Source organism: Hermetia illucens, chromosome 5 (assembly GCF_905115235.1).
Source record: "Hermetia illucens chromosome 5, iHerIll2.2.curated.20191125, whole genome shotgun sequence".
NCBI lineage: Eukaryota > Metazoa > Arthropoda > Insecta > Diptera > Stratiomyidae > Hermetia > Hermetia illucens.
Genome location: NC_051853.1, coordinates 66,454,288 through 66,479,941, shown reverse-complemented (window position 1 = coordinate 66,479,941; position 25,654 = coordinate 66,454,288). Strand labels below are relative to the sequence as shown.

The window sequence follows — 25,654 nt, the reverse complement described above, 5'->3', positions numbered from 1 at the left end:
TTGATCGTAGACTTGGTTGGTCACCCTTACCTTCATGGATGTTTATAGCATATGTAGAAACTGTACTCAAACTTACCCCTCCTAATCGAACAATTTCTAGGTAATTATGCGGTTTACCACGAATGAGGGCAATAATGGCTTTTATTTTAGCTGCTGAAATATCAGCTCTTCTACCCATACTGTCAATCGCACAGTTTTTATGCCGCTTACCTTTAGAACTGTTGAAATCTAATGATTTAATAATTGATGTCAATGATGTCGCACGTTTTGCGATAGTGTCAAATGTTTTCACAATAAAAATCGGTTATAAGTCCATGACAGACTCACTTTCCTTCTCGAATAGGTAACCTATCTAAAGTTGGCTTTCCAACTGTGTTATGTTCTCCAAGCAGTTTGGAAGGCATTTTCCATATATTCTGTCGGTAATACGGGTGACACACTTTCTTAAAATGAAACTGGTTCTCTAAAAATGTTAACTATCTTCGGTACGATTTTCTGCTGATAGTCATGCAACACAAATCCAGTTACTTTACCATAAATAGCCCCATTTATTTCGCAAATTCGAAAACCGAGAATGGTCGAAATACTATTTTAACCAGACCCATTATGAATTCTGCTAAATATAACTCACCATCCTTTTCGGTAGGCCCATTACGTAACCTTAAATGTCAGTTGTGCTCGAACCCTTACAATAGTGAGTATAAATCGACCTTGTAGAGGAAAACCGACTCCGCACCCATTATTTTCCTAAAATCGTCCTACATTTCAACCAAAACATCTCTCCCGACCCATAATATAGAGTAGCACTCGATAGTAATTTATTTGTGTGTAACCCACTGCCATCATTAGCATCACCGCTTTCACTACCCATTTCCACCCCAGGCTCCATCTTAGTTTTATATTAATTCATAACAAGGGCTGGTTTTTCGACTTTTTTCCCATAATTACATTGTTGCAACTTTTTTGATGATTTTATATTTATTAGGACGGGGCGATGGCCGACATGTTGAGCGTCAAGCTCTTAATTTTCTTGCTTCGGATTTGAATCTCGGTTACGGCCACAAGTTTGCTATTGTCCTACTGCTGTTAGCGTACAGCCTGGAGGATGACGATAATGAAACTAAAAAATATGTATATTAAAAACGAAATAAAAGAAGATAGGAACAAGAAAAAAATAAAGAGGGAGGGAGGAGTTAACAAGAGCAACATATATCGCTACATGTACAGATTCATGAAAGAGTCATATACATATGTGTATGTACATATTCCATTTTTATGACATTATTTCTTTTAGAAAGGAAGTTTGGAAGCTGAGAAACATGGCCACCATAGGAACGATGTCTTTAACACATCCCTTTGTTAGCTTCTGCTTTCATTGCTTTTTTATTTTAAGTACAGGGATGTGAGAGTACGGAAAGGATGTAATGGCATATTCGAGAGAGCATAATTTTAACTCAAAGGGTGGGATATTTGGGGGTGGTGCTTTTTGATTCAATGCATTGGAACGATGTGATTGCGAAATACATATTTGGGCCCCATAAAAATAATCCGCAAATGTGTCCCTTACAGAGTGATGAGGCCGTCTCCATAAAATCCTTGGTAGATTACGGCGACTAGGAGACGATATTTATGCTGTGTTACATTAATGCTGATTATGTATACAAATGAGATTGAAATTCGACCTTTTCTTTGTAGTTACCACTCTCTGTGTCACATTTAATCCAGTTTAAGCTGAGATATATACTAGTTGTTAGCTCTTTATACTAACAATGGTTTTCTTAACCTCCAAAAAAGCTCGTGGAAAAAATGATATTTAAACAAGTCGAGGAAATGCCTAGCAACAAGCAGAAGAGTCAACATCAAAAGTAGAGCAAATTCTTTTTAGAGTCAATCCTTTTTTGACAGGAGATAGATGCATATAGTTAAAAGGAAGCCCACGGACCCTCTTCCCGCCCAACCGGACCAAGGGGCGAACAACCTAAGGATGGGCTGAAAGCAACATCCAAAGGCCCGCATCATAACGATGATGCGTTTCAACGGAAAGTGTGTCCGAAAATATATTGTTACATCCCGATTGCCGCAAACACTTCAAGCAATGATTACAGAGACATACATCTTAAATGGAAGACAATACGAATCAAGACTGAAGCCCATTAGGTCAGATTGTTACCGGACATGACTTTTTGGACCATAGCGCAGATTAGAAGGATAACCGCTTTTGCATCTCTATGTATCATCATCATCATCAACGGCGAAACAACCGGTATCCGGTCTAGGCCTGCCTTAATAGGGAACTCCAGACATCCCGGTTTTGCGCCGAGATCCTCCAATTCGATATCCCCAAAAGCTGCCTGGCGTCCTGGCCTACGCCATCGCTCCATCTTAGGCAGGGTCTGCCTCGTCTTCTTTTTCTACCATAGATATTGCCCTTATAGGCTTTCCGGGTGGGATCATCCTCATCCATGCGGATTAATTGACCCACCCACCGTAACCTATTGAGCCGGATTTTATCCACAACCAGACGGTCATGGTATCGCTCATAGATTTCGTCATTGTATAGACTACGGAATCGTCCATCCTTATGTAGGGGACCAAAAATTCTTCAGAGGATTCTTCTCTCGAACGCGGCCAAGAGTTCGCAATTTTTCTTGCTAAGAACCCAAGTTTCCGAGGAATACATGAGGACTGGCAAGATCATTGTCTTGTACAGTAAGAGCTTTGACGCTATGATGAGACGTTTTAAGCGGAATAGTTTTTGTAAGCTGAAATAGGCTCTTTTGGCTGCCAACAACCGTGCGCGGATTTCATCATCGTAGCTGTTATCGGTTATGATTTTCGACCCTAGATAAGAGAAATTATCAACGGTCTCAAAGTTGTATTCTCCTGTCCTTATTCTTCCCGTTTGACCAGTGCCGTTCCATGTTCTTGATTGGTTGGTTTTCGGTGCTGACATTGTCACTATGTTCTTTGTCTTGCCTTCATTGATGTGCAAGCCCAAGATCTCGCCTCAATTGGCGCTTGCTCGATCTGGATGAAGGCAGTTTGTACGTCTCGGGTGGTTCTTTCCATGATGTCGATATCGTCAGCATAGACCAGTAGTTGAGTAGACTTAAAGAGGATCGTGCCTCCTGCATTTACCACAGCATCACGGATCACTTCCTCGAGGGCCAGGTTAAAGAGGACGTATGATAGGGCATCCCCTTGTCGTGAACCGTTGTTGATGTCGAATGGTCTTGAGAGTGATCCTGCTGCTTTTATCTGGCCTCGCACATTGGTCAGGGTCCGCCTAGTCATATTAATTTCGTTGGGATACCGAATTCTCTCATGGCCGTGTACAGTTTTACCCTGGCTATGCTATCATAGGCGGCTTTAAAGTCGATGAACAGATGGTGCAACTGTTGTCCATATTCCAACAGTTTTTCCATCGCTTGCCGCACAGAGAAAATCTGATCTGTTGCTGATTTGCCTGGAGTGAAGCCTCTTTGGTATGGCAAATGATGTTCTGGGCGTATGGGGCTATCCGACCTAGCAAGATGGCGGAGAATATCTTATAGATGGTACTCAGCACCGTGATACCTCTATAATTGCTGCACTGTGTGATATCTCCCTTTTTATGTATGAGACAGATAATGCCTCGTTGCCAATCGTCAGGCACTGATTCGCTGTCCCATACCTTGAGCACAAGTTGATGAACCACTTGGTGCAACTGGTCGCCTCCATATTTAGCCAATACGGCTGGCTCCTGGCGACTTATAATTTTTAAGCCGATGAATTGCACGGTTTTTCCGAAACTTGATGGTGGCAGTATTTGTCCGTCGTCTTCAGTTGGCGGGACCCCCAACTCGCGATGTTCTGGTTGTTCAGTAGCTCATCAAAGTACTCAACACATCGCTCCAATATGACCATTCTGTCGGAAATCAGATTTCCCTCTTTGTCTCAGCAGGATGAGCATCGAAATGTATAAGGCTTCATCCTGCTGACTTATTGGTAAAACTTCCGCGCCTGGTGCGGTTGCTCCCTGTACTTTTTTAGTTCACAGACTTGTTGGTTCTCGCAGGCTTCCTTTTTCCGTCTGTGAAGTCACTTCTCTGCTCGACGAAGTTCGTGATAAGTCTCTGCGCGTGCCCGCGTTCTTTGAGAATGAAACATTACTCGGTTTGCGGCATTCTTCCGTCTACATTCATCGTCAAACCACCCATTCCGACTCCTTTTGCGGCTGGGGCCAAGTATGTTTGTGGCCGTATCAATGATAACGTTTTCCAGGTGGTTGTGAAGATCATTTGTTGATGTTTCTCTCTATATATAGTCCAACCCAAAGCCCCGAGCATTTTCCGCGCTTTATGTAAACTTTTCGAGACTAATCCCGTCGCTGAAATTACCACTGGGACTACTTCGATTTTTTTGTAGTCTCCTAATCTGCTTCAGATCGTCCATCAAGAGGCCATAGTTCCGGATCTTTTCTAGGTGTTTTCAACAGTGTTCCGGTCTAACGGTACGGCAACATAAATTATGAAGCACGCTCGTTCTTCCTTGAAAAGCAGAACTAGATGGGGTCAGTTGTGATTAACATTGTGGTCGGTGGTAATAGTGTGGTCCCACAGTAGTTTGGCCCGAACATTTTCCAAGATTCTCTGTGGAGTATACTTGTAGTAAGGATGGTAGGTTGTCACTAAGTTATACTTCAAAGCAAGGTTTTGATAGAGAATCTTGCAGACCGCTCAACATCCTGCACGCAGATATTACGTGCTGTATGGTCTCCTCTTCACAGTTGCATAACCTACAATTGGAGTCGGTGATTGAAGAGTCATGAAGGATGTACCGTTTGTAATTTTTTGTTGGGATCGAAGCATCCTGAGTTGAAGTTAGGAAGGCTTCCGTTTCATAGGAAAGTACACCATTAATCAACCATTTCTTGGAGGCTCGTCAATGCCTGGCAGCAACAATTTTTTTATATGACCTTCGTGAATGGGTTCCTCTTTCCACATGTCGAACTTCTGTTGTGCTGAAGTAACTTTCGACATGGGATCCCATTTTCTGCTTTTCAAGTTGAAAGGAGATAATTTATTATCTGCTATGACGGTAGCCTGGTGTAAATGCCAAGAAGATTGCTTCTCAAAGAAAAACTCCCAAAGAGAATGCACTTGATTATAGTGCAACGTTTTTAAATCAAGTACCTCCCTTCCTCCCTGGTGACGGGGAAAGTATATAAAAGGACGGGTATGGCGAAGGTGTTGATCGTCATGATTTTATTTTTTACAAACAGCTAAGTTTTAAGGGCAAGATCCAGACGCCGTTCAAATTTCTCCAGCAACTTAGATTTCATTATTGCCACAGCAGGTATTGTTGCTTGCAATATGCCGAGGTATTTCTAGATGTGGTCAGAATCCATATCCTCAATTTCGATGTTATTTTGGCTCTATCCTTTGTTGTTGGTATGTTTTCTCCGAACAATTGTTTTTATGCGATATTTCTCCAAACCCAACTGCATGCCAATATCCCTGCTGAACTGGATGCTGATGTCCACCAAAGAGCGAAGTTGGTTTTCGTGCTTGACTTGGAACCCGTATTTGCTTTCATGCAGAAGATGAGATAACGTATTCAAAGCCAAACAAAACCACAGTGGAAGATGCCAGGCCTGATTGGTATCTATCTATAGTTTCGTGCTCCAATTCTTCATCACTGTTCTCAGGAGAAGAGCGACATTCGGGTTGATTTTGTACAAGCGTAACACTTGTAATAACCACGAATGCGATGTGGAGTCAAATGCTGATTTATAATCGATGTTGGCTGTTGAGATATTTCGTTTTTGATGGATAGCCTGCTTTATAGCTACCGCATTGATTATAAGCTGCTCTTTACAGCCTCGGAAGCCTTTCTTCGCATCCTTTTTGTTCTGAAACTAATTTAGGATCGGCAATCACTAAACTGATCAAAGTGGTTTGCCAAAATCTTGTGGGTGCTCTTGAACCGCTTTCACCGCACTTTGTTACATGTACACAATATCCCTCTAGTTCTCGCAGCAAAGTTTGCTACATTTTACCTAAATAGGATAAATAATACGTTTACTTTAACGTATAATAGTTTTGTTAGACAGAACATTGTGTATGACCTCGTGGAGCTTGGCCGCCAATCCCAAACCCCTTGCTTTTAGTAGTCCCACAGGTATTTCATCCGTTTCCGGCTTGTTATTTTGGGACACTTCTTCAAGTGTCGGTGAAGGGACATGGACCTATATGGACGTTGCTTCTTTGATGTGTAGCGATTGGGCTGTGGCATTAGGTAGCTCAATGAAATATGGAATTTACGAATTTTTAACCTGGACCATGTCTACATTTAACGAAAAAAGATAGGGTTGGCTTGATAAATATTGGGTTGGGGAAGAAGTAATGTCGTATTTGTGATCGAAATTTAACGCTTTATTTAACATACTTAGAATAATCCGATTTAAGTCAAATATGCGCGGTTTTATTCGCAAACTTATTGCCATTTGGAAGGCAACTCCATTATCCCCCTCTTATAAAACCCCTCCTCCTTATTTGCAAAAAAACTCAGATAGCCAGTTTTCGCAAGCCCGTTTTGAGGCCAACTTAGTAGCACCAGGAGCGTTTTGCATGGACCGGAAGAGATGGTAATCACTTGTTGCCAAGTCCGGACTATACGGTGGGTGCGATAGGACATCCCATCCGAGCTCCCGTAGCTTCTGGCGGGTCATCAAAGATGTGTGAGGCCGAGCGTTGTCCTGGTGGAACAGAACACCATTCCTATTGACCAACCCTGACCGCTTTTGGTCAATCGCCTGATTCAAACGGTCGAGTTGCCCACAGTAGAGGACCGAAATGAGAGTTCGGCCATAGTTGAGCAGCTCATAGTAAAACTTTCCTGGCCGTCAATCCGGGCTTTGCGATGGTTTTGGGCGGCTCGCCGTGCTTCGACCACCATCCTTTTTGCTTGAGATTTTCGTACGTGATCCAGTTTTCATCCCCAGTCACCATCCGCTTCAAAAATGGGTCGAATTCGTTCCGTTTCAGCAGTGCATCGTAGGCGTTGATTCGGTCCAAGTGATTTTTTTCCGTCAACTCGTGTGGCACCCAAACATCCAGCTTCTTTTGGAATTCAATCTGCCGCAAATCGTTCCAAACGGTTTTATGGTCCTTACCCAGTTCCTGGCCAATCGAGCGAATGCTCACATGCCGGTCTACTTGGATGATTTCGACGATTTTATCGGTTTCTAAGACGATTGGCCTACCAGTACGGGGTGTATCTTCGACGTCCACTACACCAGAACGAAATCGATCGAACCAACGCTGTGCTGTGCGAATCGTTACAGTATCGGACCCATAAAGTTCACAAATTTTTTTGGCCGCCTTCGTTGCATTTTTACCTCTCAGGTAGTAAAAACGTAAAATATGACGAATTTTTTCCTTGGTGGACTCCATCTTTGACGTGCTATAACTTGAGACTGAAACGTATAAAAGAGACACATGTAGCCCAGATTGTCGTCTTCAAATCGCGTATAGTGTGACTCGATGCGATAAGTACAACACAAGATATGTTTAAGTGTCGCCACCTATTGACAAAATACGACATTACTTTTTCCCCAACGTAATATAATTCGGACTTTCCATCAGGAAAATCAACCATTGACAATGCACGCAGTGCACGCTCCAAAGAAACTGTTACCGACGAAAACATAAAAAAAGTTAAGAAAAAACTTCGGACGACGGCAAAGTTGATCGAGATAGCTGAGGCTCTAAAGATATCAAGCGAACTTGTTGGACATATTGTGCATTGGTGTTTTGGTATGCGAAACCTCTGCTCAAAATGGGTGTCTCCCGAGTTCGTAATCGATCAAAACAACGAGTTGACGATTCTGAGCAGTGCTGGAACCCTTCCTCCATAAAAAAACCCGAATTTACCCGTCGATATTCGGCAATGGATGAAACATGGCCGCATTTTTCACCCCAAAATCAAAACGGTCGTCTTCTGAGTGGACTGCACGTGGTGAACAGACTTTAAACCGTACAAAGACGCAATAGTTGGTTGAGAAGGCTGTGGCATCAGTATTTTCATATGCGCATGGTATAATATTCATCTCAATATCTTAAGAAAGGAAAACCATCAAGAGCGACTATTATATAGCGATGAAATCGCAAAAAAACAGCTCCATTTACGGAAAGGAAGTGCTGTTTCATCAAGCAATGCACCGTGCCATAAATCAATGAAAACCATTGTAAAATTGTATGAATTGCTTATTCTCCAGATCTGGATCTCTGTTTCAAGAGAGAACTTGCCATTCGCTTTGTCAACTCTGCTACTTTGCATTGTCCAGAGGCTACCACTGTGAGAGTGGGAGGAGGATTTGATAGTAAGGTGGTCGGTATTAGCTATTAGCTACCATTGCCCAAGCTTTTTTTTTAAGATTGCAGTACCAAACCTGTAAATCTCTCTGAGACACTTGCTATCCTGTAACCCTTCCCCCTCGGTGAAATTTTATTTTATATAGAAATATGGACAAGGAAAGGGGAGTTCCTTGGAGACCCTTTCTTATTTGTAATACTGACAAATAAAAGGAGAGGGGTAATGGCTAGGTACAATTGCTGCAATAGCCTGTAATTCTTTAATATACTCTTATCAGGAGTAGCTGCATATAATTTTAAAGCCTCGCTATGGAAAACGCGATAATATGGTTGAACTACCACGAAAATCCTCTCTAATGCAAGGATAGTTTTTCTTTTTTCCATTTTCTTCAAGTGAAGAAAATCTAATCGCTTATAACTTATTGAGATAGTTCATTTACCCCACAAATCAAGGTTGAAATTCTTTTTGCCAGTTGAGCAAGCATACTTCGTCAATTTTCCTTATTCAAACCCCACCCAGCCAGACATTTTGGATTTTTTCATTTGAATTTTTGTTCGATGAACAAAATCAAGACAACCCTTTTGACCTTAACTTTTTCCGATTTTATCTACATGTATATCTTTTAATTTCAGTTTAATCAAAAGAGATCCAAATTGTTTTTAATTTACTACAAAGAGACTTGTTGGAATTCATTTTTAAAGGTCAATAATGTCCCTGGGATAAGGTCGCTGAGTTCCATAATCAACGTCCTTTTAAATAGGCTGAAGTTCGAAGAATTTACAAGTCTGTGCTCACCGTATAAAGCATGAGAGTGGCTACGTTGTTTGTCCAAATAAAAAACGGCTTAATTTAACGTGAATCTACAAATTCGATAGGATTATCCTCAAACAAAACGTCCATTTTCAAGTTAATCTGTTTTACGGGAAAAGGGCACTTACCGTGTTTACACGAACCACAAACGTCGATGTAGACAGTCACTACTATGTATTTTGTTAAGGCAAGCCATATTCCTAAATTTTGTAAAAAAAAATATGTATGTCCATGTCCTTTAGCTTTCTCCTTGTTTCTTTCTCGCTAATATGAAGGAGCACTGGCTTTAAAATGGCAAAATCTCTGTAAACTTTGTTGATGGTTGTGTTCAGATTTCTTTCTAAACTTGATCATCAAATGACGGTGTTGAACCGAGATTCATACACACAAACTAAAATCTAATAACAACTTTTTGTTTTGATGAAACTTTGAACTGTCAGAAGTTCGGAGTTTTGCCTTTTGTTTAGTGGATGATTCTCTGCTATTGTCCTTTCAGCCAAACGAATTTCAATTGAATTCAATCCTTTAATTTTGAATCCTGCCAAACACAATCAATACAAATACCTTTAACTGAAAGCTTCTTTATTTTATCTATAGTTACCGTACATACTACACACTTAATCCTGGGAAAAAGGTCATTTTTATGGAATTATAAACAAAGTTGCAATTGCTCCTCAGTTTCGATTCAATTCAATTTTCAAACTGTCTCCATCGCATATTTGTGTGTTGGCCAGAATTCGTTTTCGCCGTCGCAAGCCTTTGAACGTGTCCAGGAACGCTTTTCGGAAGCTGGCGTTCATGAAGCAATAAGTGATAGGGTTGCAGCAGGACGAGGAGTAAGCCAAAAGTTGGAAATAGCTGATAGCAGTGTAGCCCAGATTTCGGTATACGAATCTCGGGCTGAAAAGGGCTATTGTGTTTATGACGTAGAGGGGAGTCCAACATATGAAAAATTCCAGCACAAGGACGAACAGCATTTTAATTACTCGTTGTTTATTTTGGAGATTTTTGGTGACATTCGACCTGGAAGGGAAAAATAGAAATATATTTAAAGTAAGGACGTTTCTATGCATTATTCTGTAATTAAAACGGTAACTGATGAATATAATGAAGGGGATGAGGACGATGGTAATTAGAACATTCATGAGAAGCGTCTGAGGTGACTTCTCTACTTGAGGATTTTAACTTAGTGATGAACTGAAATTTCATTTCGAAGAAAAGTTTGTGTTGTTTGTGCACTGTACAAATATTCGACCCACTTCCCCGCCATTTCAGATATTTACCCGATAACATAATTGCGAAAGAAGTTGATTCCCAGAAGTAGCCAAAAGAGGGGCGGGGGGGGGGTATCTAGGGATTTGATATCAACAAATTGGTGGTGTTTTCTAATTCGTTGAAAATTCATTGCCCAGAACGAGGACAATATTTCTCGAGTGGTAGACTTCGTTTTAAGTAGAATTCGAAATTTTAAATACACTGGAATCAATGAAAGTTTACAATTTTCGTCCGGAATAGATATTTTTGAAAACATTTATGATACTGAGTATTCCGTAACATGTTCAAATGTTATTTTGGATATTGTATCAAATTAATTCAGTAGAAATAATATAATCTTCTCATAAGATGGGAAAATTCAGAAGACTCAGGTATGGAAGAAAGTTTTGGGTGCGCAACTGTCGTCATGGGCGTTGCATACCACAAACTGGCTTAAATATTATTTTTTAAGATTTACAAAACTTTATTAGAACCGATATAATGTCTCTCTGTCCGTCTGTTTGTGTGGTGCTCAGGCACCGGGAGACGCTGTACTCACTTTGGTTTGCCGGCCGTGATGCAGTAGGCGAATGCTCCAAAGGCCTAATTAATTGCACGGGGACTCATCTGAAGTGGCAAATTGGTCACGAAACCTTACCAGGGGTATACTGGTACCATGGGAACTGGGAAAGCCCCTGGACTCTCATACTTCGGGTGAACTCGCGTTGAATGTGAGTACACCTCGGTTATTTGAGGTTGGCCCCTCTAGTGGGAGTTTCATGGTGGTTGTGGTTGTGCTCCAGCGAGAAGAGACCTTCGGGCCTCGGCGTGGTGTTGCGTTTCAACACGGGTGCCATACTTCTTAGTTCGGTAGAGATTTAAGTAATTCTTGCATCCACCAGTATAAATGCTAAGCCATGCATTTGGTATAGACTGGTACCGTTGTTGCTTGTCTCAGCGGGGCTCTGATTGTGGTCACAAAATCAATCCGTGTCTGAAGAGGACCGTAGGATTAAATCTCCACGATAGGTACGTACGTTAAACACCATGGGCTTAACTGTCTGTTTGTGTGTCATTTTTCATATTGTAGGAAGGTGGAAAGGTTCAAAACCTGCTGTCGCTTCTACTATATGGTTGTGTGATACTTTCACTCATTAAAATCACCTATTTCTCCTTCTCTAAGCTGCAGGGCAGTATCAACTACGAATTGTGACTCGTGCCGTAATTTATTTCTTTCCTTCGAAACTCCTCCTTCCCCGCGGATTGTGGATCGCCTTAATTAATTTTTCCGCCGCCACGTTGTTTCAGAGGCTTCCATGTAGTCCACGATATTCTCGGGTGACAACAGTGTCCCGGCGTTAATTTCCACATTCGCCTTGTGTGGGGCGAACATTAGGCGGTTAAAAATAATGTGATGGAATCATCCCGCCCGAAGCGACAAAGGTATACACGAAAATTGCCGTGTGCTTAGCAATTGAGTTAGGTCGTAGCTAACTTCACTGTTGCTTCGTTTTATCCATTTCGAGTCGTCTGGGATAATCCTGGGAGACCAGCGCCCTTCAGGTTTATCATCCCATCTTTTCGTCGCTTAAAAAAGATTCCCTTCTTACTAATTTCCGACAATATGTTGAGTCATAGAGGCGTATGCATTGTGGCAGAGGCTGATTGCATATGTTGGGTCATAGAGGCGTAGACCCTTATTCACCAAGTTATTGATAGGAACCATGCCTGGTATTGCACATCCCACTTCGTCTGATGTTGTACGGTAAGCGCACGACATTCGCAGTGCAATCAATCGATATGGGGTCACGATTTTTCTCCTATTTTCTTCTACCTTTACCTAGTGTCCGAATAGCTCAGTGGTTAGAGCACTGGGTTGTCATACGGAAGGCCGCGGTTCAAATCTCGCTGGTGGCAGTGGGATTGGTATCATGATTTGACGTCGGATACTAGTCGACTCAGCTGCGAATGAGTAATAATCTCGGGCGAGCGCAATGCTGACCACATTGCCTCCTACTGTACTGTAGTGTACCATTACGGTCTTGAATGAAGTGATCTAACACACTTTAAGGCCCTGATCCAATATGGATTGTTGTGCCAACGATTATTATTATTATTTTCTTCTACCTTTAACGCCGATATCCAGACTGGGGCTGCATGAGCAAGATGTAGCTGATAGTTCTTGAGATAAGGAGCTGACGGCTTTGGCTAGAGTCATCTAAATTCGGTAGCATTTTTGCCAACAACGTAGCAACCTCAGATATTTTTGATGCTAAATTTTCGAGATGTTACTTGAATTTCAGTTTTTGGGCCCCTCGGTTTTATGGCTTGCAAGCGCCAGACCAGCTTCTTGGCAAGATCTGATTTCGAAAATTGCATCGTTTGTGAGGACCTCGATCTCCTTGTGCGAAGATAGTCATTTGCGAAGCCAGGAGAAAAAAATATAAGCCTGTAAAACGAAGGATTATCCTAGGCTCCTACTTTGAAGCAAATCGCAAATGTTTCGGCGAACCACTTTGGAACTGTTTTGACGGCCACTACTAGAGCTTTATCCGAAATGCAGTCTAAGCCTGTTGCTTTATTTTCGACAACCTTCGCGGCTCCTACGACTTCCTCTGTGGTTACCTCGGGAATTTCAACGGGATCTATCTGAACAATGTGTAAGTTTGATTCACTTGAAACTTGTGGCAAGAGAGTACTAATGATATCTCGCAGCAAGTCAGGGTTGGTAATTGGTAGTGAGCGTTTATTCTTGATTGCCTCATGGGTCGCAGTCCACTTACTTGCATAACCTCTTGAAGTGTTCAGTTTTACTTCTGAGGATGGCTGCTTGCAGTTCTTCAATTTCAGCATTCCACGAGAAGTTTGGCACCCGTTTCTGGCAGCGTGACATGGGAGTATCATATGCTTTCTATATCCTTCAACAGCATGCGCCACCTTTCCTTCTGCGTTCCTAGTCGGCACCATCTGCAATAGTATTTCTTCAAATATTTGTTTATCAAGTCTTTCGGATGACTAACCCTCTACTGAAGTTTTCTAGATATCTTATGCGCTCCATCTGGAAGAGGTTAGCCTAATGGTTGCTATACGTATATACCTGCCATTGGAGATCCATGGATAATAAGCTCTATCGTCGATTCCATATCCCGTCTCAGAAAGGAATGACACCGCCCGTATTTACCAGAGCGACATTCGGACGTGAAAATATCTCTAACAAAATTCGGTCTCTTGCATTTGCTCCCTGAATGACCCTAATGTTCAGCGTAAGCATTAAAATCGCCAACTATTATGATTGGGTTGTGGAGACTTGCTTCGGGAGCTAATTTTTCCACCATTGATGCGAATTCATCTAGCGTGATGCTTCACGCAGCGTAGCAATTGAATATGAGAATGCCGCCTATTTTAGCTCGTGTGAATCCGTCTTCTAGGATATTGCTTGTGATTTCGATTGCTAGGGTTCCGCATTTCCAGATTGCCGCTTTGTCGCTTCTGTCTCTGATACAAAAACAGTTGTTGAAGTCTTCGCTTGTTATGATGCCAACCTCACTTTTATTTTGAAACACGTTTTGGAAGAGCAGGTCTTGTCTGTCTATCAGTTTGTCTATTACATCCACTTTATTGGGAAACTGCTGAACCTATTGTCACAAAGTTTGGTGAAAACATTTGGACTGTAAATCCCTTTACAAGTAGCAAGAAGCACCATTTTCTGTTGAGTTGAAAGGGGCTCTCCATACATACGAATGGGTGGTATATATTTTTTCCACAGGATATAGTCATGTAGGGTATCAAAATAAATGGCTCAATTGGTGCTTTCTGGAACTAATACTTGGTGAAGCGTTTGCCTCAAAAATTGTAACGTTCTCAGAAATTATCTAACCCAAAAAATAAAAATCTTGTCTTCAAAATATATCCTATTCCGATATCGACTCCAATGAAGTTAATAATTGCATACTACAATATTTTATAAATTTACCTGAAAGCCATCATCATTCTAGAAGTACGACATGTTACCCTCCTAATACTTTAATACACAATTTTGAAAAGTTTGAAAAAAGCCCAACTATGATTAATAAAGTTATAGAAAGTCAAAATTGTGTATTTCACGTGATTTTATCGCAATATGAGACATCTAGATATATAGATATATCAAGGAATATTTTGAACTAGGTTGTTGTTTAGGATCTTCCACCTGTTGGCACTTTCGGTCACGTTGCTCCCAGGGCAGAGGTGAGGCAGCGTCTGATGAGTTGCCTCTGCCCTGGACGAAACCGTCAGTCAAATTTTGATTTTTTCGAATATTTTGAAGTTTTGGTTATGTGCGAATGGTAAACATGCATTCTCACACAAGATGAACACTAAACCTTTATATCCAAAGCGTCCAGCTTCCGGTGTTCGGTCTTGTTTAATTTTAGCTTCTTTTTCATAGAATGGCTTTTTTCGAAGAATCGCAAAAATAATACCGTCCTGTCAACTGCATAAACTGGTGTCATCTAAGTCGGAACTTAAATATACCGAAAAAGTGCAGAAGGACCATTTTTAGGCCCGTATGACCATAGAGAGTTCTGCCAAAGCTGCAGTTAGTACAGGCCTTCTCACAACAACTAATTATACGTCAATTTGTAGATTGTCGCTGGAATGTAGTGTTGTATTCCACTTATTATTGTCATACGTTCGTTCTGGGCACCTTCATCATCACAAAACAATGAAAAAAAAATTACCAAGTTTCAGAGGAGCGCTGTGAGTTTAAACTCTTGGTAACACATTTTTAATACTACTTCATTTTCTCGACATCTTCCCAACTGGCATCAAAAAAGTAATCCATATATTTTGAACGAGAACTCGAAAAACGAGATTCAAAGTTACCTGAATGTATTGTTTAAAGTCATGATAATGATAAGAGTTGGGCTTATATATTAAACAGACGCAAAACCAATGGAAAACTCCAAAGTTCCTCAGACCAAACCAGGCAAGACAAGTTAGGTGTGAATTCGAAGGTCTTTGTCTAATTTAATGTTCGTGGAGCTATGCGTCGGTAATCTCTTCTACCTGCCCAAAGGTTTAAGCATCGTTTTGGAAGTTTTAAAACGCTTGCGATCTCCAAGTTTGGCGATCAGGTTCAGGTTCTTCCATCACAATAACGACTACGTAGTCACGGTATTATAAGTGAGTCCCACTTGATGATGAATTCTTGAGAGATCACCCCAATGCTTCTCTAATGGCTTCTTCAATTCCTGTATGTTCATTGGAGCAGTATTTCTACGCCGAATTCTTCTTTTTTATTCATCCCAAAAATGCTCGATCGGATCAGGGTTTGGACTTCGAGTTGGCTGTATATCCATTTCCTCCAAATGTCAACGTACAATAGCAGTGGTGTGGGGTTTTTCGTTATCAGGCATATCGTCTGGCTCCAAGACCTCTTCAGCATTGTGCATCATGCACAGTAAGTCCACATGATCTACCACCGCTACACGACCCAGTGATGAATGGAAGATCCGTTTTCACTTCGAATGTCTTTCCAGAACCCAGCGCCCCAATTTTACCGCGGGTAAATCCCATGGATTACGAAGAGGGAATCATACGTAATCTGTGGAAATGGTCGGCGTCTGAAGCATCCCATCATAATTTTATGTGCACCTTGTCGACTCTATTTACCGCTCTCTGAGGCGTTCTTCTGATCGGTGGTAACTCATTACTCCACCAGTAGTTGGGTGTTCTACCAGGCAATTTGCATCACGTAAGAGCCTGTTAACCCCCACCGCAAATAGTGTCCAAGACAGTGTGCTTTCAAATCTTCCATGTGTTTGATACATAAGAGGCCACATCCAACACTTATTTACAAACAAATAATATAAAAAATCCTTAGTAACTGGAGATAACAAGAGGGGGCTGACAATTATATTGCGTGGTATGCTATGCCATTATGGTAGGATGGGCTTCAGGTAACGACGGAGAATCGTAGGGGGAGAGTGCATGCTTTTCATAAACTTTTAGGGTGAGTGTGTGCATTGCACTCAGTATTCTCGGAGTATGGCTATGGTGTATCAATGGATAGACAAGAAAGTTTACACGTTAATGGTGGGCTTGTTATGCACTATGATGGGCAGCTGAAGAAGTAGAAGGAGCACCTGAACATTATTCTCAATCATGTAATATTTCGCAAAATCATCTTTGTTATCAACCTATTTTTGTTACTCTCACTTGCTCAAAAATTCTGTCAACAGTGAGTGAAAGGGAATGCATTAAGATTTGTTTCCGGTAGGGACAAGATAGGAAGCCTATCCATCGTTATATTTATTGCTTAAAAGATGAACACAAGTGCACGTTATCCAAATTTGGTAGTAAGTTTCCAAAGACCATTTGCCATCACCATCTGGCAATGGAAGAACGAAGTCAAGTATCAGAATAGGCTATGTCCTGCATTTATATTGGCTAAGTTTCTCATGAACCCACATTGGGGGCCATTAGGTAATATCCTTCTCCTCTTTATAGGATTGAGTTATTTTTTTAGTCTTATTGAAGATACACTCACAGTTTTTGAAAACTCGTGGCTTTGAAGGCATTGCAGATAGGTTAGCGATCTAGCTAGTTTAGCGGCATAAAAGCTCAATTGCAGAATAGTACTCTAGTTTACGCGGTCCGACAAAGGGAACTTTTTCCAATTTTCAAGGTGAGGCATACCTTTGCCTTGGCGGTTGACAAGAATCAACTCAGAATATCTCTTCATCATTTCAACACTTCAAATTCTTTTTAACCCCATTGATTAGCACTTTCTAACATTGGTTGAATACTTAAAATTTTTCTCGAACACAATGTCTGATTTGATGGGATGTTTAACTTCTCACACATTCTTGTATATTGAACGTGAAATACAGGTTTTAGTATAGCTTCACTTTTTTCGACTTTTACTTTTGTTAGCAATCGTAACCAACGAAGATAATATTGATTTGAAAGTGCTACCAACAATCCTGGTAGCATCACGATCTATAAAATGATTTTCTATAACTTCTCTTTCGCCTTTAGTATTTGTCCGGTTCATTTTTGATTCATTGCGCCATTTTGCTCGGTCATACGCCTAATCTGGACTGAAAAAAGGAGGCTCTCCAATTAATAGTGTATACAGCCACCGTTGTTTCGATCGCCCTTTTGGTCGGTTCCTATCGATTTCACTGTTCAGACCAATCTTATCAATTGCCGTTAGTGCGCAGTACATGTCCATGCTATTGAAGATACCTTTCTCGTAATTTTTACATGAACAGTGCAACCTCATTGCGGATGTCCTCATTTCGGAAGAGATACACGCCACCAGTCCAACGAAACATCTATATCCCCATTACTGGAAACCGCCGGTCATTATCTTTGGAAGTTGACTAGTACTTAGAATTATGAATTTAAAATGTTCGTTGATGTGCCGATCACAAAGGGCGCCAGTATTTGAGCGCTATTTCATACTAATTGCGCCGAGACGTTAAGCATTTTTACAACGCTCTTCACCATTGTTTGGCAGTATTGATACAGATATTTACATAAATCATTCAGTTCTCAGAGATTCGCTGCCATTAACAGTTGCAGTGCCTGTTCATTTAAGGCCGGCCGTCAAAAATTCAGATTCAGTCTGGGACTGTCTTGCAAGAGACGATCATTTCATTTTTGGATTAGTTTTAGATTCAGTTTTGAAATCATCATCTGCATAGGGCATTGTGTAGAGCGCTGGACAAAGAGGAGTGGCAAGAGGGTGCTTTAATGAGGAACAATGCCGGAGCCATGAGGCGGTTTTGATATACTTGCACACTTCGAATACACGACTTCCTCTGACACTAGGTGTTGCCGCAGAGTATACCAGGTAAGATTGAGTGGCACACCGTCAAACTCTTTTCCTTAGATCCAAAAATGCGATGTAGAGAGGTCGATCCTTCTCTTGGGAATTCTTCATGGATAACGGAACATCGTGTGTTGCGTCAGCTGTTCCGCAGTTCTTGACAAACCTTTGATTCACGACTATTTGAACAATGACAAGAATGCGTTCAAAAATTTTTATGGTATGAAGCAACAACATTTCGTTGGATTTCCTTTCCTTTTGCATATTAAAACGGTTGTGATTTTTTGTCCATCAGGTAGTGTTCCACGATTAATGACTGGCTTGGATGCCGGTTCTTCCTTAGCTCAGTTGCAATGTAGTCAGACCCGGTTGCTTTCTCCGATTCTATTTCTTTGATTGTTTTTTCGAGTTCTGTGACGATGACAGTTGAGAGGGCTCAATATATCCGCCGGGCTTGTAGCGTCGCAGGATGAGCAAATTATTCCGTTGAAATCTGTTCGAAATAATCCTGCTCTCTGTCCGTGACGGCTCGTCGATCGGTAAGCAAAGTGTATTATCATTAACCCAGAAGAACTGTTCGATATTCTGTGTGTGATGGTATTGGCGTTTAACAAGTCGAAAGCCGTACCGAGTGCCCAGTTTTTCATATATTTGTCAATTGGCCCGTGTTTTATTGGCAAAAAAATAGAGGTATTTTTTTTCACGGACGTTAATTTACACATCCTCATTCCATTGTAGTATCTTAGTTTATGCATCGTTCATCAGGCTTGACGAAACCGAGAGTTGCATAGACTGTTTTGTAGATCATGTTTTTAGCTCCATACTACGATTCTAAAAAGTTTGTGTCGGCAATTTCATGAGTGCATGTCTTCCCTTTCCACACGAAATCACCATTATGCCACTGAAACGAGTGCTCCTGCAAATAAAATTAACGCTTGGGCATATCAAATTAACGCTTTTACAAATCAAATGAACACTCTTACAAATGAAGTTGTTATCTTAACATATGAAATCAACGCGTTAACAAATGGAATTAACATTTTTTTAATGTGAAAATAGCGATTTTTCAGGCCAAATTAACTATTTTCCAAGACCAGTAAACGATTTGTTGAGTGAAATTTATTGTCTGTCAAATGAAAACAAGGTGAATAAAGTATAAGCCAGTGCGTTTCTCATGTTGTCTTATCGGTAGTCTAAATCGCGAGACAGCAATTACAATTTAAGTGTTTTTGTCAAGTAGTTGCCAGGAGGCACTTTCTCGACGCCGGGTTGATCGGATGCGTTGTAGAAGATATAATAGTGAGCTTAGTCAGCGAGACCCTGTCTATGTCCACACCATACTCAGTGCGTGGACTATCAAAATAAAGAAACTTATACCCATTCTTGCTGCGTCTGCATTCTATGTGCACAGCTTCATCGAGTCTCCTGTAGAGCGCAAATATTAATGCGTTTCTTCCGAAGGGCTTTTTGCAGTGAAGGTACCTACAGTATGCAAAATTCGTATTGGAACACATAGGTTTTTAACAGTTTTTTGCTTAAATCTTCGAAATTCGCACGAATTTTGAAAAATTAAAATGTGTTTTGGATTTTAAAGCAAAATATTTATTCAATTGTATAAAAGTAACTAAAAATTTTGGTAACAAAAAAAAAATAATAATAATTTCATACTTTAACAAAAACAAAATTCGTATTGGAACACTAAAATGGATTACAAAAATTCATTTTCTTAAACACATCTAATATTTATTTGGGTAGCCTTTTTGCTTTATAACAGCCCTTAGTCGTTTTGGCATCGACTGCACCAATTTTTCAGTCAAGTTTCTCGGAATTTTTTTCCATTCTTCCTGTAATGCAGTTTTAAGGTCACTGATGTTTCTTATGCTATAATATCTTAACCTCTGTTTAAAAATTGACCACAAATTTTCAATAGGGTTAATGTCTGGGCTCTGAGGAGGGGTTTTTAAATATTTTCTACAATTGTACAATAACCACAAGCGAGTATTTAAAGCGGTATGCTTGGGGTTATTGTCTTGCTGAAATATGTAGCGGTCCTCAATGCCCAAGTTTCTCGCACTTTTATGCAGATTTTTTTTTTAAAATGTCGATATACTGCGCGGCATTCATATTTCCTTCGATAAAGTGGAGCTCTCCAACGCCGGATGCAGCGAAACAACCCCAAACCATTAATGAGCGGTACCCATGTTCAAAGGTTGGTCTCAGATTTCTCGGATGGAGGCGAGTATTTCGTTCACGCCAAATTCGTATGCGACCATCCGACGACTTAACATTAAATTTACATTTGTCGGTAAAAATTACATTTTTCCAAAATCGGAAGTTTTTATTTAAATACCTTTTTGCGAATGTAATTCGCTTTTTCCGATTTACTGTATTTATAAAAGGTTTTCTTGCACTTACGTTGCTCCGAAATTGAAGCCGGCGAATGTAATTTCGAATCGTTTGAGCTGTTACACTTACTCCACAATATTTCTCTAGGAGGGCAGCTAGCTTTACAGCACTTACGGCATTATCCTTTCGAATTTGACGAAGAAGAAAGGACTGATGTCTGCGAGTCAGAAGCATTCGATTCGGATTATGCGATTTCTTATTGATCCTGCCGCTTGATTTGTATATTTTGATTATGTTGTAAACCGTCGTATGACTTCTTTGAACGATTGTTGCTATTTCCCGGAGCGATTTCCCATTTTCATGCAAATTAACGATTAATTTTCGAACATCGTTTGATAACTCTGTTGACTTTCGACCCATTTTGATAAATTTTGAATAGTATAACTAATTATGGAAAATAAATGTAATTTTTATACTTAAAACTATTCTCTAACTCGATACACAGCCGATCATTAACTAAAACATCACAATCTGTGCAAATTGTGCATTTCCTGGAAGCGTACAGTGTCGCACCATTAGTGTTCTAATACGAATTTTGCTTCGACAATAATGATCTATACCCCATTATGAAAAACCGGTTTTGTTATTTTAAAAACTTTTATGTGTTAAAAGTGTCTTAACTCAAATGCAAATAATTAGAAATATAATTGTGCTAAAATCATTTAATTTTCTCGTAGAATAAACCATTTTTCTGTAAAATCATAGGTGTTCCAATACGAATTTTGCATACTGTATATTTAGCGTTCAGACAGGGATTTGTTTGGCTCTGATTAATTCACTTACGCCCTGGCGCCGGCCATATGTCAAAACTCCATTCTCAAGTCTCGACGCGATCCGTGCCCGTCTTGCCACGTCCAGTGATTTGTATACCATACCATTTTTCCGTGTCATTAATGTTAATGATGTTGAATGGCCCCGGGACCCGTCACCAAGAGAAATCAGGTAGGATTTAGCATAGTCAGAGAATAAAACTACTACTTCCTTGTGAGACAAAATAAAGAATACATACTAACATACTTTCAGCTGATGAAATGTTCTAGTTCATCGTCGAATCGATTCTGAATATGATGATTGTGCACTTTTTCATTAAAATTTCTCTTTTCAACTTCAGTGAAATTATGAACTCGTAAATGAACGGACTGAGGTGAGTACAAGGGTCGCTTGTGATCTCACTTCAAGTATAATGCATAAAATATAAGTTTAGGTATGCCCTTCGGTATGTTCTACAGCTTACGTACGTTAGTGTATCCACATTTATTTCACCTTCGTTGTGAAAGATATCAAGGCACAAACTACTGCCTCTAAGAAGAATCCTTCAGGGAGTCCTTCAAATGCAACAGTTGAAGAACAGAAGGATTTCTACAAAGTTGCTACAACTCCTGTGAAAATCGAGCAGAATAGTTGGTAAAGTTTCCTATTTTACGAATGAGAACCAATATCTTCTGCAAAATTTATTTGTTTTCAACATATCTTTGATATCGCTTCCAGCTACACCATTCACAAATCGAACTGACTAGAGTACGTATTGCCCTAGGAACTCTGTTTTTGAGAAATTGGAAGTATAGTAAGCGCCTTTCAGTTTCTGACTTTTCTCTCTCCTGGGGCTAATATATAGTTGAGGTATAAGGATCAACTTTACCTTGCAAGTAACATACTCCATCAATTAATTGCATATACAGAAAGGCAACAACTGATTCGTATGCAAGCTGAGAAAAGATACTCGTACTTCTGTGAAGTAATTACATGCTTTTGCTCCTTCCGGGGCCGAATTTCGTTTTTAACCACAGTCAAGGAAAGGCATCTCAGAATATGAAATGAAATTGTTGAGATACTTCTGTTCAATCCTTGAAACTTTCCTGCTATGAGACCGTTACATGATTTGTACTCGTATAGAATATCATAAATTCTGAAATTTGTATCACATGCATGAAATTTCTACAATGATATCATGAGTTTAAAGATTCTTTTCATTTAGGTTTGCAGGCTTCAATTATTGATATTATTTGAATTATTATTTGCTTTTACAACGATTACCATGTTACAGTCCGTTGCTGGCTCCCTTATCAAGGTGACTCCGTAAATATATCCCTTATGGAAGTAACAAGAACAAGTCAGTCCCAGAGGCTCAAGGCGACATAGAATTTTCCAGCATGGTAACAATATCATCATTTGTAACATCAATAAAACATATTTTCACAAAATTTGAAGAGAAATATTTAGTGAAACAATAGGTTTTCAGTTCATATTGATTTGAAAGCCAGATTTCAATGTGTAGGATGTGAGGGTTTATGTTTTCTCAATTGGTTTCCTATAGAAATTGAGTTAAAAATGAAATTCGAAACATCTATTCCGGCCAATGGCTTCCTACGTATTTGTTCATTGTACTTACATCGACATTTTCAATTCGATAATCTCTAGGGCTTTGCAGTCCAGAAAAAACAAATTGGTTTGGATTTTGATCGCTTATTTGCTTGTTCTTTGTGTTCGATTTCCCATACCATCCATTTAAAGTAGCCAACAAATTTGAGGCTAGAAACTTAGGAATGGCCAATACTCACATTTTGAGATACTAAGATTATAACCAATTATTATCTAATAATTAACGATAGCTGTTAGTTATCCAGTCTGCGGGGAGATATTTTCTAAGGGGACTCATTGGTTTTGTATCGCCCTGAACACCCTTTCATGACTACTGAATGACGCTGGAGGGCGTGGTTTTGGAATCAAATAAATCCTATGTGCTAATTGTGAGCTGACATACTTGATGTACCCAGATGACATCAAGTTGTATGCTGGTATTGATGACCACCTTATAAAACCGTTGTGAATAGTAGATTCGTTCAGCCTATGTCGAATGTAAGCCCACCTCAAAAGTCATCACGAGCCATATTCCGGACATAACACATCCAAGCTATGACCGAGACAAGTACATAGGAATTCTGGAAGGAATCAACCTCCAGTTGATTATTGGAATGTCGCTTTCCTGTCCGAATTCCTGCTACGTGTGAAAATGCTGCTAAAATCGCATTTTTCGAGAAAGAATAAAATAAGCGCACTGAATGGCATCTACTGCGGATACAGACAAATTCTACCGTGGAGGGGATGAACCTTCCTCTTGACACCGGAAACAGAGGCGTGGTTGACATTGTGGCGCAAAATCACAGCCAAATCGCCCGCTTATTTTTACAGTAAATAACAAGCGAGGTCCTTGTATGCGGTTATTTGTGAGGGATATTGCGGGTTGACTCCACTTAGTTCGAAGGACGGATCTTCCAATTTTCTGAGTGGAGCGAAGTCGGACCAGGAGTGAATCATCGAATGGACGTCGAAGCCGAAGAACAGGAAATGCGTGCCTCAGGCGGCTATTTGCCGATATGCATTAGTCGAACAGATGGCTGTCTGCTAGGAAGCGTTCTGATGAGATGGAGGAATTTATTTGTGCCATTCAGCCCATAATGAAAAAGAGAGCTGGGAGTAATTTCCCGTACAGGTTTTGGGTTGGAGATGCTGGACCAAATCATTTCTGGCTACATTGTTATGGCCTTAGTGCAATACACGGACAGGAATAATGCTGTATGTAAGGTGATTCCTGGAAACTGTAAATGCAAGGATTGCTTGATCATCAGAGGGTGGTTTTAGTTCCTACAATATTGTTAGCTAGAAGTATTGTACCTAGATTCCGAACGGCTTGCCTGGAAGTCCTGGTACTCTCACACAGTCTGGTTTAAACTTGACAAAGGTACACAATCCTGCGAACAAAGTCAATGTTGCAAGGACTCCTCGACAGATTTTCCGGCCATCGACAGCAAATCGCCTTTATTCTTTTAAAGCAACTTGGATTGTCCAGGCCTAACTGCTTGACATATAGAGATATTGTTAGGTAACATTAGGCATCTGCCGGAAATAAAATAAAAGTCCGATGCCTGGCCTCGCCTCATGATGGCAAATAATATAGGATGAATTAGCCGTCTCTCTATATCCAGGGCAATCAGTGCATTCATGAAGCTTACGTCATCTTTTTGGAAAGTTACAAAGGTTTTACTGAACTTTATTAAAAGGGTACCTTAACTTGACTTGACTTGAGTCAAAAAACTTTATGAGTTCAAATTTTAGCGTAAATGATTCGTAAGGATGATGCATGAGTACATAATTCTGAAGACCTTGAACCAAACTGAACCAGGGAGAACTTTCACTACGTAAAAGTGACTTAGTTCTAGAAGTGTATCTACTTGTTTCCTTTTTATTCAAAAACTATCATGGAACCTTAAGAAAAACAATCCATTCAACAAGAATGCTCATGAAAGTAGCGATGAATCTATACCACTGATGAAACCGATTTCTATTAAAGCTCCTAATGTGATAGACGTATACTCAAACTGCGCTCCCAGTAGCGGCTGCTAGACTCCCTTTGCCTTTGTTAGCTTAGCTTTGTCTCTCTCAGCGCTTATAGATGCTGGCGGTTGTCGGTATACGTCTACTTCTTTTTACTTATTTAACAGAGTTAATGTCCTGCGTGTCCTGCATAGTCGCAGTTAGGTTAATGAGGTAAACCGTTCATTTTAAAACTATACTGATGTTGCGATACTCTCTAGTAACCGTGGAATATTGAGAGAGACCATAATTTACACCTTCTGGCATTCTCACTGACAACTACAAAATCGAAGTCCGTCTCTTTCTTCGTATAACATGCTGGCCATTTAATGGTATACCTAAGGGCTTCCTGTGTTCAGTTGTTGGCATCTGCTTGCAACTCACACATTGGTATAACCTATAACCTTTCCTTCCAAAATGTGAAAGGTCCAAAAGACCAGTTGTTGAACTTTGGCTTATGTTTGCATTAGGAAAGTTCACTTGGTGTTTGTTAAGCTTCCCACCTGATCTTCTTATTCTTCTTCAACCTTTGTCCCGTTAATTTTGCTTGATCGCTATTAAGCTATTTTGCTCTGTTATTTGTCTGATTTGGATGCAGTCGCGAGGCTTTCAAACCCCATACTGATCGCGAATATTCTC

General features: G+C 40.3%; 1 protein-coding gene across 1 annotated transcript in view; it reads right to left on the bottom strand.

Annotated features, from left to right (window-relative positions):
- Positions 1–9,780: 9,780 nt before the first annotated feature.
- The window catches only part of LOC119658261 (cholecystokinin receptor type A), a 482,976-nt gene continuing 467,102 nt past the window's right edge, over positions 9,781–25,654 (bottom strand). Inside the window, exon 5 of the mRNA XM_038065553.1 lies at positions 9,781–10,191. Coding sequence (XP_037921481.1) covers positions 9,843–10,191 — 349 coding nt within the window. The 3' untranslated portion in view covers positions 9,781–9,842. The remainder of the gene's footprint in view (positions 10,192–25,654) is intronic.